This window comes from Equus przewalskii, chromosome 13 (genome assembly GCF_037783145.1).
Source record: "Equus przewalskii isolate Varuska chromosome 13, EquPr2, whole genome shotgun sequence".
Lineage (NCBI taxonomy): Eukaryota > Metazoa > Chordata > Mammalia > Perissodactyla > Equidae > Equus > Equus przewalskii.
The window spans coordinates 41,771,938-41,787,877 of record NC_091843.1 but is presented as its reverse complement, the minus strand read 5'-3'; the positions used below and the strand labels follow the sequence as shown (position 1 = coordinate 41,787,877).

Sequence of the window (15,940 nt, the reverse complement as noted above, 5' to 3'; positions counted from 1 at the left end):
TGGTTCGAATCCTGGGCACAGACATGGCACTGCTCATCAGACCACGCTGAGGCAGCGTCCCACATGCCACAACTAGAAGGACCCACAACGAAGAATATACAACTATGTACCGGGGGGCTTTGGGGAGAAAAAGGAAAAAAATAAAATCTTTTAAAAAAAATAAATAAATAAATAAATAAATAAATAAAATATTGTGGTGATAGGTGCACAACTCTGAATATACTAAAAACCAGAGAATTGTACATTTTAAATGGATGAACTGTATGGTATGTATATTATATCTCAATAAAACCTTCACCCCCAAAAAGTAGGGATTTGCCAAAATTACAAATTTATGTCCAAAATCTTCTGATAAACTCAAGCCTTAATTTTACAATTAAAAAAGGAGGTATAGCTATTACATAATACAAGAGATAAAATATTAAAAAATAATTATTTAATCTAAAAGAATCTCAAGAAAGGAGACAAAGAAAGAAAGAATCAATGGGACAAACAGAAAACAAACAGCAAATCCGCACATTTAAACCCTACAATATCAATGATTACATTGAAAGGAAATGGCTTAAACACTCCAAGAGTGCCAATCTCAATTAGAGATTGGCAGACTAAGTAAAAAAGCAAGACCCACTTATACACTGCCTGTAAGAAATCCACTTTAAATACAAAGGCATAGATAGATTAACAATAAAAAAATAGAAAATGTTAAACCATGCTTAGAATAAATTAAGAGAGAGCTGGAGTGCCTACATGAATATCAGATAAAGTAGACTTGAATATGAGACGAGTGGACTTCAGAACAAGCATTAATACCAGATGTAAAGAGGGAGATCTCATAATGAAAAAATGAGATCAATTCATCAGAAACATAACAATCCTAAACGTGTGTGTACCTAACAACAAAGCTCCAAACTACACGAACCAAAAGCAGACAAAACTGAAAAAAAGATACAAACAAATCCACAAATCCAGATGTAGGTGTCAACACTCTCAGTAATTGAACAAGTAGACAGAATGTCACTAAAAATATAGATGACTTAACTGCTCTCAACCAACTCGAACTAATGATATATATGGAACACACAGTGTCTAGTGGACATGAAACAGTCCCCAAGAGATCAGATACTAGGCCACAAAATATTTGAATAAATTTAAAAGGACTGAAATTATACAGCATATATTCTCTGACAAGAACATAAATTAGAAATGAATAACAAAATAATATTGGGAAAATCCTCAAATATTTGAAAATAAAACTGCATACTTCTAAATCACCCATAGGTCAAAGGAGAAGTCACATAGGAAATTAGGAAATATTTTGCACTGCATGATAATAAAACACAATATATCACAACTTGTGAGATACACCTTAAGCAGGGCTCAGAAGGAAACTGGTAGTTTTAAATACTTAAAACAAGAAATGTTTACAATTTATGATCTAAGCTTCTACCTTAAGAAGTTAGAAGAAAAGCAAACAAAATTCACAATAAGTAGAAAGAAAGGAATAATCATAATAAAGCAAAAATCAAAGAAATAGAAAAGAGAAAAGAACTAAAACATGGTTCTTGGAAATGAGCAATAAAACAATAAACTTTTAGCTAGAATGATCAAGGAAAACAAAGAAAGAGAGAAAATACAAAATCACCAACATCAGGGGAAAAGGCATCACTATAGATCCTACAGACATTAAAAGAAGAACTATGTATTATAAATAACTCTAGGCCAAAAAACTTGACTACTCAGATGACATGAACAAACTACCAAGTCTGACACAGGAAGGAAGAGAAAATCTAAGTAGCTCCATAACTAATAAGGAAATTGAATTTGTAATTGAAAACTTTTCAATAAAGAATGGGCCCAGATGGCTTCACTGTTAGATTATAGTAAACATTCAAGGAAGAACTAATATAAATCATCCACAAACTATTTCAGAAAATAGCGATGAAGGGGACACTTCCTTGCTCCTTTTAAGACGCCAGCGCTACCCTGATACCAAAACCAAACACATTATAAGAAAACTATCAACAACCTCTAACCCTGCCACCACCACCACCACCACACACACACACACACACACACACACACACACACACACGGCAAAGGATTTGAACTGACACTTCAAAAAAGAAGAATGGCCAATAAGCTCATGAAAAGAGGCTCAACATCATTAGCCATCAGGGAAACACAAATTAAAACTAAAATGAGACACCTCTACATGCCCAGTAAAATGCCTAAAACTAAATAGACTGACAATACCAAATGTAGGCAACAATGAAGAACAAACGAAACTATCATACATTGCTGGTGGATGGGAATGGGCTGAGGTAGGAGTGTGATACAACCACTTTGGAAAATAGTTTTCAGTTTAGTATCAATTTAACATGCGTTCAACATATGACCCAGCAATTGTACTTTTTACCATATGACCCAGCATTTACCCACCAGAAAAGAAAACATTAAGTCTACACAAAGACTTGTAAGTGGCTTTATTCTTAATAGCCCAAATCTGGAAACAACCCAAACATTTATCAACAGGTGAACAGATAAACAGATTTTGGCATTTTCATACAACTGAAATAAAAAAGAACTCAGGAACAAAAAGGAACAATTACCAACACATTCAAGAACTAGGAAGAATTCCAAAAGCGTATGCTGAGCAAAACAAGGTAGATACATACACAAAAGAAGCATACATTGTATGCATTCCATTTACATGATATTCTAGAAAAAAAAAAACCATCTATAATGACATAAAACAGATCAGGTAATTGTGTGGGGCCAGTGGTACGGGTGAGGTGAACTGCAAAGGATCATGAGGGAACTTTTGGGGGTGATGGAAATGTTCTAATTCTTGAATACGGTGATGGTTACACAGGTGTAGACATCTATCAAAACTCAAACTGTACATTAAATATGTGTGCATTTTTTTATGTGTAAAGTTGATTTAAAAAGTAAAAGAGTGGTAAAGCACACATACAGGCATAAAGTTGTCTCTCTATACTCTAACTGGGAGATATATTTGTGGTATGTAGAATAAATTACTAGAATCCAGAATTCAAACACAACACCACAAAACAAAAGAAAGAAATCCTCCTAAAACTCATTAGGTGAAAGATGCAACCCAAAGGGCAGAGGAAGCAGGCAAATTCATCCACATAGAAATCAAACTTATGACAAATGTGTAAAGATGATGAACTTCACTGGCAATACAGGAAATGGAATACCATTTTTCACTCAAAAGACTGCTGCTTAAAATAACAAATGGTGGCATGATGGTGTGCACACGAGGAATAACAGGGAATACAAGTGAAGTATTGACTAGTACCACCACTATGGTGGGAATTTGAGGGTATAAATTAAGAATATACTCTCCGTACTCAGCAATTCTACTTCTTGATTTTACCCAAAAGAAACTCGTATGCACACAAGAAGGCCTGAACAAAGATATCCACTAAAGTAATATTTATAGAAATGAAAACTTGGCAACAACTTAAATACCAAAGGGAAACAGCTAAATAAACTAAGATACATTTATGCTATAGATGGAATTAAAAGAAATGAAATACCTCTATATGTAATATATTATCTATATATAATCTCTATATATAATAATATGGAAAGGTCTCTAAGATCTATTGCTGAGTGATTAAAAATACAGAACATATCTGTGCAGAAATAAAATAAATGAAAAAATGCTTGTATGTAATGATTACATATATATGCATGTAAACGCATATGAAAAGACTCGCAAAGGTATGTACAAAAGTAGCTCTGCTAAGATGGAGGAGGCAGAACTGAGGGAGGCTACATAGGGGTCCTGGTCAAACCTTCACAAGAAGAATGTGTTCTTGTATTATTTGTGTAAGTATAAATTAATGTAAAAAAACCCAAATCTGCTGATTTTAGAGGAGCTTGGAACTGTTGTCTGAGGAAGCTCTTTCCATAAGACTTAAGTATGGTTGCTATGTCCTATGGAAAGGAGTTCCTCAGACAACAGTTTGAGAAGCCCTTACCACCTGTGGCCTAGAATAACATAATAGTTTGCAACAAACTTCAAAGTCTCCTCCCCATATTGCCTACAAAGCTTTTTGAAGTACCTCTCAAGCCAAGTTGCTCTCAATTCCATTATCTTGTTTTATTTTCTTCATAGCAATCATCACTATTTGAACTTATCTATTTATCCACTTATTGTCTATCTCCCACTAGAATGGGAATGGCAAGACAATTTTGAATTCATATAATTTTAGTCAAGCCATTTAGAGTTTTCTCACAGTATCAAAGACACATTTTACTTACCTTAGTTGGAAAAGGAAATTTGGAAGGTTCTGTTTTGCATGGTGTATGAATAGCCGTTAGAGGGGGAGGCCATGAATGCGTCATCTCCTGAAATGTAATTATTACAGTTTGTTTTCAACCAAGTCAAGGATAAAAATTACACAGCTAAAAACCAGATTTGTATTATAAATGCTGGTTTCATGATTGCTCCTCGAAAAGTATACATATTTAATCAATAAATATTAATTAAGTGTGCAAGCCACTAGAGGGTAGGTAATAAGAAGATAAATAATATACACTCCCTGGCTTCAAGGAGCTTAGAGTTAAGATGATGAGACCTGTGAACAGTTACAGAAATCAGCCTGCAATGAAATGTAAGGCATATAGTAAAATGCTACTGAGGAAGAGCTTGCTGTGGGAGTGGGGGGAAGGGGATAATAAAAAAAGCAGCTAACATTTACTGTGTACCTTAATGGGCCAGACACTGTGCTAAGTGTTTTACATGTTTGTTACTCACTTAGTACTCACAATGACATTATGAGGTAAACACCATTATTATCCTAACTCTGTGTAAGATAAACTGAAGCACAGAGGTTATTTATGCAAAGTCATACCCTTAGTAAGTAATGGACACAGAATTTCATCCTAGGAGGTCTGGCTACAGAGCCCACACAAGTGGTAAGAAACGTTGGTCACGTGGAGGAAATCAGAAGAGAAATATCAAAAGCACATGAGGAGGAAGACAGACAAGCAAGGCCATACGTCTGATTTCATTCAATGGCTTCTGTCTAGTCATATGCCAAGTATTTCTAAGTGGAGGTTTGGATAAGACCACAATGTATATGTTAGAGGAGCAGAGGAAAGAGAGGTATCAGATTTAGAACAAGGAGGGAGTGTTTTCATTTCTGGCATTTAGTTCAAAGTCAGCCATCAGGCAGACTGAGAAAATACAATAAATTAAACATGGTATAACATTTAGGCATTTACCCTATAGCTATACCCACATAGTTATGTAAAGATGCATGTTAAGGGGCTCAGACTTAAAAAATGGAAACAGCCTAAATGTCCAACAACACAGGAATAATTAAATTACCAGACATCCATACAATGGAACACCAAGCAGACAGTAAAATGAGAAATTTAACTACTGATATGAAATGATGTCCACAGTGTACTGTTAAGTGACAAACATAAATCATAGTCTATGTCCTAGTAAATGTTTATATATGAAAAATTTCTGACAGATAGTTAACAGTGGCTACCTTCGGGCAACGGAATGACAGAAGCCGGAAGAGACAAGAGCCCTTGACACAGTCTTGAACCTCTTAAAACAGCCACCTGCACTGTAACTACTCTTTATCCTTTTGCAATGCTTTATTTTTTAACAGCATTTCACTTCCTGAAATAATACTATATAGTTGATTATTTCCTACATCTTTCTCTAGAATGTCATCTCAAAGGGTGCAACATTATCATTACTATCACCACTGTACCTCCAGTGCTTGACACATAGTAGGTGCTCAATTAGTAAGGCTTACATTAATAAATCATTTTTTTACAATAAACATATATTAGTTTTAGATTAAAATTTTTTTCTTTAAGTTCATGATGAGGATCCTAGAAATAGCATGACTACAAATATCAAGAAAACATGAAGGAAATGCATGACTTGAAGCACCTTCACACTGCACATAGGGAAGGGATACAGAAACTCATACCCCAGGGTTTCAGAGTTGGCATTTTACACCTCAAATACCAAAATACTCTCAACAGAAAATCTAGTTAACTCTCCATCATCAAATGACTGAGCACCTATTACACCCAAAGCCATGTGCCAAGCCCTGTATATTTAAAATGTAGAATAAACGGTCAGTAACATCAAAGAGATAATTTAAATACAAGAAAATCTAAGATTTATTCCATATTAAAATACCATGCATTTTTGAGGATTCAAGGGAAAAGACATATGCTCCCTTAGACTTTTTATATACTTGGCAACTGAAAATGAATGCTTTATGAGATTCAAAGGAAAAGTCATCACTGTGGTCTGATGGTCTGATACAAGAGGAAGAAGGATTTCACTAGGATTCTAAGACAAAAACAATCTATATAAAGTCGTGCACCAAATAACATGTCGATCAACGTCAGACCACATATATGACAGTGGTCCCATAAGATTAGTACCGTACAGCCTGCATGTACAGTAGGCTATATCATCTAGATTTGTTTACACTCTAGATGTTCGCATGTTGACAAAATCACCTAATGACGCATTTCTCAGAACATATCTCTGTCGTTAAGTGATGCATGACTGTATAACTGAAGAGGAAGGAGAAACACATTCCATGAAAGTTTACTTCAGAAAGGTAAAAGAGCAAGAAAGTGTATGACTTAGGGAAACCAGTTTGGCAAAAGTGGTCAATCAGTAGGGGGAGAGGTTAGGCCTGTGGAAGATCTGGAATGTTAAATTTGGACACTATTTTTTCTCTGGGCCTCAGAGAGCCACTGAAAATTTCTAAAAGGATATTAATTTATGAAGACAAGGGATTGGAGCAAAGAATCTGGCAGCAATCCAGAAGACAGACAAGCAGGGAGACTCTGGAGGCAGACAGGCAGAGTGAGAACTCTACACTGCAATTACTAAAGCTCAAGGCAGCAGAAATGGAAATAAAGGAATGCATATTATCAAGGAATTTTCAAAGTCTACATGTAATTTTGTGATTAAATAGAATATGAGAGAAAGAAGTGGGAGATAATTAGGACTACATTTATAAGCACAGGAGAATGATGATACTACTAATAGACGGACGTCTGATAAAATATGGCTTTACACATGTTGAGTCTGAAGAAGCAAGGAGAAATTCAAATGGAGACCTAGCTAAGAAGAAATTAAGAGACATAAACCAACCCAAAAAGGCCAAGGCAGAAGAGAAAGACTCAATAGCTGTCTAATAGATAAAGTTGTAAGAATGGAGGAAAAGGGAAGTCAAAGAGCAGAAAGAAAAGAGGAGGGGCTAGAAAATGCACCCATATTTCAGAGAGAAGATCCATGGGTTCCCAAAAGGCAGAGAATGAGAGGCGAGAAAGGTGATGGGAAATAAAAACAATGAAGTATAACAACGGTCAAAGAAGGAAAATAATGTTTTCAGAAGGGAAAAATAAAATTTCTTTAAAACAGCAGAAAGACTAGAGAACTCAAATGAAGCCTCCAATGAATGGAAAAATAACAGGTTCAGCAGAACAGCAGAAGTAAAAGAGACATTATAGTTGATTTAGGAAGGAGAGAATAAACTGGAAGCAGCCAATCCAAGTAGTCTTCCAAAAGTATCCATAGTGAAATGCAAGTATAAACACAAAAATTCATGAGCTTTTGCGGAAAGTACAAGCAATACGTGACTGACAGTTTTTCTCTATTGAGTCAAAAGCAGTCATTGTCACTCATTAATTCACTGGACTTTTTCTGTTTTTCCAACAGATAACTTTTTCTTTTCCCAAGGGAGGAAAGTATTTTTTTTGTCATGTGTTGATTTTAAACATATTCCATTAAACACTCAAAACATGCATATTCAGAGGAGGTCTTTCACTGGAGGATTTGACCAGTACCAACAGATGAATACAAAGCCAAGCTATTTTTAATGTAATGGTTTGACTGATAACTACTGAGTTTTTTAGCACTTCAAATTATTAACTGATAAACCTGAGAAAGTACAGTTATATTTGGTTTCTTCCTCTTATCAAGGCAAACTATCAAGATTGGAATTTGTTTCACTTAATAACAAAAAACCAGCTCTCTGAGGGAAAACAGTAAAGAAACCAAGTGATTCAGAACCCAAGTATGAATATAAACAGAATAGAGTCAATTATTTTTGATGGATATAATCAAGTTACACATGTAAGCAATCTGCTGCATCAGATCCTCTGTGAAACACAGGGGGAAAGGGAGTCAGGGGGCAGCAGAGCATCATAATTAAATAAGAGAGACTGAAATGATTTTTAAAAACTTACTTTAAGAATTTCATCCACACAGCTCACATCACCAGAAGCAGATGCCTTAAGAAAGGGAAAAGAAACACATATTAGATTTGGAGTCATTTATTATTAGATATTTTATCATTTGTTGCACAGATCTAACAACATCATTAGAAATGAAATTAAAATTAAAGAAGTGTTTATGATCCCGCAACTCTAAATCAGAATACTAATTAGAATCTTTCGACTTAATTTCCTTAAATAAAAATTTTTCAAGCACTAAAAAGTTTTAATCACCAAACTGTACATGAATTGAAGAACTTCATATTTTTCAAAAGTTATTTAAAATCCTATCTTTCTTATACTTAGATTAGAAATAATTTTTTAAATGTAATTTTCAGGTGAGCAACTTGTCAAAAATCTAAAAGTTTATTCATATACAAAATACACCATGATATTGAGATACATCATTTTACATTAACAGAATACAACCATTCTTATTGAAAGACACATGTCTGGAACACGATGTACATTTCATATAGCCTTTCTTAAATCACGGAAGTGATGTTGTTTTGTCTAAGGCACAAACAGGAGCTAGAGAGCTGGAGTTTGAACTGAAGTCTAATTCTAAGGATCATATTGCTTGAAGAAAGAACAAATTACCACTTTACTGTTCTCTTGAGAGGAGTAATTAGATGACAAACGCCATGAACAATGAGTTTCCAAAGGCCACAGGAAAGATTTTTAAATAGCATTTTACCTATTCCTCACCCCTCCCCCACCATTTTAAGCTATGAGTTATTTTTGACCCTGAGTTTTGGCTACTGATATTACTTTTAAATTTTTTTCATTGCAAAAACTACATTCAAAGATGAAATTTCAGCTATTTCACAATGAATGCTCACTTATTTGTTTATTCTGAATATCATGCTTTGGCATGAAGTTATAAATACTGTAAATTTCAAACCATCACTATGAATCCGGAGCAGCTGCCTCAAACCTTTAAGTACAACCAGAGAAAAGGATCAAGGCATCCAAACCACACATTATCATCTCCATGGACCCGAAAATGTCCCAGTATTTACCACAATGAACCATGGCCAACATCTTATTCATGCGTATCACTATGAGAACAAAAGTTAACTTTTTTTAACAAAAGAACACAAGATGTATTATTCTATAAAATCAAAAAGAGGAAATCTAAGGTACTGACAGATCATGCTTTTATTCTAAACTGACTCGTCACTCTAATATTTGAAAACAGCTTCCCCGCCCCAGAGGGGAAGCTAGCAGATCTATGGAATCCATGTGGAAGTCAATTACAAGTGTTTCTCTAAACTTTTAGATTCCTTACTATTAAGACAAAGAAAGAGTTCAAGTTAAATCATAATTTCATGGTAAATTGCTTACATAGTCACGACATTAAAAGCTCTAAATTGGACTTACATCCAATGGTTGGGACGGTATTTTCAGCTTGGTGAGATGTGCTTTGCTGCTGGGCTTCAGTTCAGTCATGCTGTTACCATGGGGCTGGCTGCTGTAGTGCTCAGAGGACAGTTTTGGTTCCATGGACTCCTGTCCGTCCATGGGCCGCACATAGGCAGTGGGTTTCTGTAACATTGAACTGGACTTTGACATCAATGAAGGTGGGAAAGACTGACTTGAGTGCTGCCCACTTGAAAAAGGTACACGGGAAGGAGAATCCCAGTTTGCATCAGGGTCCCGAGGTGATTTGGAACGCTGATGATCCTTGCTGTGGTGATCATTCCCATGAGACCTGGAATGACTGGAGCTTAATGAAGAAACAGCCTGGGGTTTTCCAGGGCTGGAAGAGCGTGATTTGGAGTGTTCTGATCCATGCTGGCCTTTTTTCCGGCTACTGCTCCCACTACTACTATATGAGTCACGGTCATGCCTCTGGCCACTACTATTAGTGCCACTACTGCCACCTGCACTGGTCCGCTGGCTACTGTGTCCACTCTGTAAGCCTGAGGACCGTTTCTGAGACTGAGAAGTACTGGGTGCAGGTCCTACTGGAGTCCATTTGCTACTCTGATGAGAGCTCCCACGTCTCTGTTCAAAGAAATTTGGGTTAGATTTTTCATCTGCTGTCGGTGGTACTGTAGGCTTGGGAATTGCAACAAGCTTTGGTATAGATCTGTCTCCTATGAAATCCTTCATTTCATCGTAGTTTCCAAGCATACTCTGAATGCGACTTGATAGCTTATCTTCTTTGCTAGTCTACAAAATATATATACAAAATAAAATCATACAATTAGCATAACTGGAAATAAAAGCTGCTTCTAAATTAACTTTCCAAACTTCAAATGGAAAGAGGCTTTCCAAAGAGAGGCCTCATCTCATATCATAAGGTTAACATCTCAAACTCCAAATATATAGTTATTAAAGTGAAAAAAAGTACACTGAAAGTGAAAAACATTCATGCTAACACAAATATTCTATAGGACACTGAGAAATACATACAATAGATTCTAGAAGGGAAAAATCCAAATTTCACCAAGAAATATACTGCAACAGTAGCAAAAATCTTTTAAAGAGTAGGAAAAGTAATCTGCCTTTATGTAATTAAGTTCCAGGTCAGCAGATTAGCCAACACTCACATTTTGGCAGCCTAGGAAGGCATGATATTCCTTATAATTCCATATTATGGTTGGAAGCACAAACAAAAATTTAGTGAAACAAAGTATACCCAACTGACTGTTTTTTTATTTTAATTCCTTCTGTTACTTTGACATCAAGTTAATTAAAGTCCCAACAACAAATTAAGCAGGGAAAATCCACTGATAAAGTTTTAAATCTTGGCTATTAATTCTGACCAATAAATGCTCCAACTTTTAAAGTCAACAGTACATACTTAAGTTTCAAGAATTATTATTGGATAATAAGCAGGTCCCAGATGTCTACAAGGTTTAGGATTCTTCCATATTTACATACACAAAAGAAAGGTTTACTCATTACATTAAAAGGAAAACCAAGACTGAACCATTACAATCTATTTTGAGGTTGGCAGAAATCAATAATGACTACATTATTTGACAACTAGTCTGATCCCTATTAAATAAGACAGGTAAATATATAGCAATTTATAGACAATATTAAGATCAGAGATCAAATCGAATTCACGATAATATAATTACAAAATAAATGGTAGTATGAGTCCAAGCTTCTGGACCAAACTCCTGGGTTTTTTTTTCAATATGCCTTTAGTCCCTAATCCCAAATCCCAGGTTTTGTGTTATACACATATTAATGATGTCAGTATAACTGCCTTTAACTGGAAAATCCTTAAAGGCTCTGAATAAATGGCTTTTATAGATCTAATAAATGGTTTCTACAAACACCAAATGTTATAAGGATAAACTGAGAATATGTTGTTACATTTATATTTATTTCATCAGAAAAAAAGTCTAACACACTCTCAGTCTCATACTACAAGCCAACGATGGTCATTACTGCTGCAACACATAGTATGATAGCTATTATACACAGTATAAGCCTTTAAATCAGAGGAACGGTTCAAATGAAACCCAAAGCCAAATCAAACATTACAGAGACATTTGTGGCCACTACAGCTACATTAGGGTCATCAGAAGTGGTACCATTCGGTGTTTTATGTAATCCTCAATCAAGCACAATGGTAGTTGTAAAAATAGCAATTGGTTCAATTAATTGAACACCTCTGACAACATGCTTTAATCTAAAGCTGATACTTAGAAGTCTTAAATACATCAGAAAATCAGAGAGTTTAATATAACAGAAAAAGAATCAGATTGATACTGAAGATATATTTATTCAAACATACTAATAGTCACTGAAATTTAGTAAACTAAGTAAGCAAATAGCAAAAAATACAGAGAAACAAAAGAATCTATGAAATATTCATCTTTGATTAATATTACACCCAAAGAAGCTAGGAAGCAGCAGGCAGCTTCACTTCTCTATCTAGGTACTGATTATATGAGGCTGTTCACGTTGTGAAAATTCTTTCAAGCTATAACACTTAATGTACTTTTCTGTATGCATGTTATACTCCAATGAAAAGTTTACCCCAAAAAAGTACATTCTATCTAGAGGAAAGGAGAAAATGTTAAATGGTATACATAATAATAACTCTAAGTTTAAACATTTTAAAAGCACAAATGTCATGTTATTGGGAAAAGACACTCAAAAAAGGCTAACTTACAACTTTGTACGGCTCGGCAAAGAGCGGCGAGCTAGGTGGGAAGGCGTCTTCGCCCTGCTGAATTTCCTGATTCCGCCTTTCCCGTTCTTTCATACGCAGCACATTCCGGTCTTCACGGTTCATGTTGCTATGAAGAAAAATACAATCTTTACATCACAAAAAAGAAAAGGAAAAATGAAATGTTCTATACTGATTTTGTCAGTTTAATGCTTCAATCGGAAATTCCCTTTCAACTTCCAAGTAATAACAGGCATTAGTGATGAAGTTGGGTTTTGGCAATGGTTTTATCAACTAATACCAATAGTGTCTTCCTCAACTATCCAGACAGGAAATACTAGCCCAGAATATTAGAATCCACCCCTTAACCCTATCAATCTTTAAAGTATTCTGCTGGTTAAAAGTCAGCTAAAACTCATACATTCAGAGGAAAGGCAGTACTTAAACCCAAATCCTTAATATTTCCTACACGCCTTTCGTGGCTTCCTTTTCAGAAATCTAACTATTCTGCCATTAGAGGCATACAGCCCACTCCCACCTGCCACCCCTCCCCCCAGGGTCCAGTGCTTTTCTCTACTTTGCATCTACCTTATCTTGATTTCTTTCTGTCCCAAACACAGCTTCCTTGGTGTCCATCCTTACGGCAGTTTGACCTCAGCTTTGCTGTTGCTCTAGATTCCCTAAAAAACGACATTTCTGCTCTAAATATATTAACATTTCAATTAACACCTCAATAAATGGCAAAACTGAGGCTTTCAGCAACAGAATCTAAGATTAACTTGGGTTAGTAACAGTAGTCAAAATTGTGTTGAAAAAGAAAAAGTCTTTTGGGCTGGAGAGAAAAATGAGGGGGTCATTTCCATAATCATGACAGAGACTATGTTGTATTTTCACTAAGAACAAACCAAGGCAAATAGTTTCTTTACAGAAGCAGGGATTTTGGTTAAATAGATAAAAATGAAAACAGTTGTCAAACCCTGGGACAAGGGATTACCAGGGATTCTGCAATACTCCTTCCTAGAGATAGATTAACCATCTGTCCTGCTCTTGTTTTGTTTTTAGAAAAAAAAGTCCTGTTGGAGGCCAAAGGGACAAATCAGGTTATACTTGTGAAGTACTTCTAGCCTTAGGATTCATAAATCAAATCTAATCAGAAAATTAAAGTCAATCAAGACTGGGGGAAACTGTAACTGTAAAATCAGAACGCACAGCAGAACTTTCATAGGTGGTTAGAACAGTGCAAGGAAACTTTCAAAGAGAAAACTTCCTGATTTGCACAATTTAGCTGTCATGCAAATAAACTGATTTAATATTTTAAAACATGTTCTAAGTGTTCCAAATGTATATTCAAGTTTTTTCTTTTTTGTACAATTTTCTAATAAACTTAGACAAGACTATAAGCTATGTTGAGGTATAGAAATAATGTGTGCTTTCTTCGGTCTCCCTATACTTAGGACCATATAGAATCACACAAATCTTTCTTTAATAAAGACCATAAAACATCTACACTTTGGTAGTTAGAATAAAACCGGGGCTGGCCCTGTGGCCGAGTGGTTAAGTTTGTGCGCTCCGCTGCAGGAGGCCCAGTGTTTCGTTGGTTCCAATCCTGGGCGCGCACATGGCACCGCTCATCAAACCACGCTGAGGCAGCGTCCCACATGCCACAGCTAGAAGGACCCACAACAAAGAATATACAACTATGTACCGGTGGGCTTTGGGGAGAAAAAGGAAAAAGAAAAATAAAATCTTAAAAAAAAAAAGAATAAAACCAAAGAACACATACTACCCACCAGTTCACTCAAACTAACTGATAATTGTATATCACTAACCATCAAGTTTCAAAAAGACCTCTTGAGCTATCTTGTTGCAACAAAGTTATTTGTATCCCATAGAGTCTAAGGGGCACATTAACTACCAATTTCCTTAACACTTCCTAAATTCAACTCCTGACAGATCAGAAAACAGAAATGCCTTCTTTAAACTGATTTAATTTTATGTATTCAACAGTACTAAGATAATCATGTAAGAAGCACCTGCACATTTACTGCAGAATAAACAATAAAATTACTTCTATAATCCAATAACAAAAAACTTTCTTTTCTTAAACAATGAAAATCATCCAACTGAACATTTCCTCTTTTAACAAGGCTGCCAAGAAGCTCAGAACTAAATTAACTGATTGCTTATAAGAACTAATATCCCAGCTGTAGCTCTTATTCTCTAATTTTTTCCGATCTGACTTATTTTCACATTTAATTTCAGTTCCATTTTCTTCTCCCGTGATTCTGAACATCAACATTTCTGCCTAAGATAAAGTTTCCCCAAAAGCAGTAATTCCAGTAATCTGAGCTTTCTTAAAATTAACATGAAATTTAAGTATGAGTCAACTTGAAGTACATCTTTGCTGGACAGTCAAAACTATTTTATAGCATATCCCTCAGGACATTTGCAACTACTGTACTGAAATAGGATTCAGTTAAAATTAGCAAATTGCTACATCAGAACAAAATCTGTGGGACAACTAGATATAATAATTTTTAAAAGAAAATTAGCAAGTAGAAAGGATGGTTTCCAATTAAATTTTTAATTACTTAAGGTAAGTTATTATAAGCAACATTCTATGGACAGAAATAAATGAAAGTGGGACCGGCCCCATGGCCAAGTGGTTTAGTTCACAATGCTCCGCTGCAGGGGGCCCAGTGCTTCGTCGGTTCGAATCCTGGGCACAGACATGGCACTGCTCATTGAGCTGTGCTGAGGCGGCGTCCCATGTGCCACCACTAGAAGGACCCACAACTAAGAATATACAGCTATGTATGTGGGGGCTTTGGGGAGAAAAAGGAAAAAAATAAAATCTTAAAAAAAAAAGAAATGAAAGAAATCTTCAACATTACTTAGGTTTGTAACTGGTAGTGATAATGAGGCAGCAGTTTCACTGCTATAAGACTAAGCAAATGAGTAAATATATTGAGACTTTTGGGGAACCAGGGATCTTACCACGCTCTCACACACACATAGAACAAGAGAGATACAAATATAGAACGGAATAAGGAGAAAAAGAGCCTTTGGGGATCAGGAATTAAAAGCAGTGCTATGAACTTACATATATATTGTCTCCAGCTCTATCCACTGAGAGGTCCAGGAGCAGTGACACCCCACCAGAAAGAAGCACCCTCAGCACCCAAATTTTGATTTCCAATATCATTCCCCACAAAAATGACCAGGGCTTCTTGCAGAAATAGCTAATTCCAAGGCAGCAGGGAAAGTACAAAGTGAGCCTAAAACATCTTGTTCTAACAGCAAGAAAACACTCCAAAACAGATGGAGACAGATCAAAAGGGCATGGGAACCAGCCTGAAGGGCTCTCACCAGACTTAGGACCTTGAGCATCAAAACGAACAAAGACCAGAATGGAATATAACCGACTGAAGAAAAAAAGAATCCCTGAATCCACAGTAATAATAATCATAGCCAAGAATAAAATAAAAAGAGAAATAA

General features: G+C 35.7%; 1 protein-coding gene across 8 annotated transcripts in view; it reads right to left on the bottom strand.

Moving 5' to 3' along the window:
- The window catches only part of AFF4 (ALF transcription elongation factor 4), a 93,332-nt gene that overhangs the window by 50,092 nt on the left and 27,300 nt on the right, over nt 1–15,940 (bottom strand). For 2 of the 8 annotated variants that reach the window (XM_070571063.1, XM_070571061.1), the window contains exons 2-6: nt 13,031–13,122; nt 12,446–12,572; nt 9,688–10,482; nt 8,278–8,322; nt 4,294–4,380 (exon numbers count right to left, since the gene is read on the bottom strand). In XM_070571063.1, the coding sequence (XP_070427164.1) occupies nt 4,294–4,380; nt 8,278–8,322; nt 9,688–10,482; nt 12,446–12,568 (1,050 nt within the window). In that variant the 5' untranslated portion in view covers nt 12,569–12,572; nt 13,031–13,122. The remainder of the gene's footprint in view (nt 1–4,293; nt 4,381–8,277; nt 8,323–9,687; nt 10,483–12,445; nt 12,573–13,030; nt 13,123–15,940) is intronic. The other 6 variants (XM_070571059.1, XM_070571062.1, XM_070571067.1 and 3 more) reach the window with 3 other exon arrangements.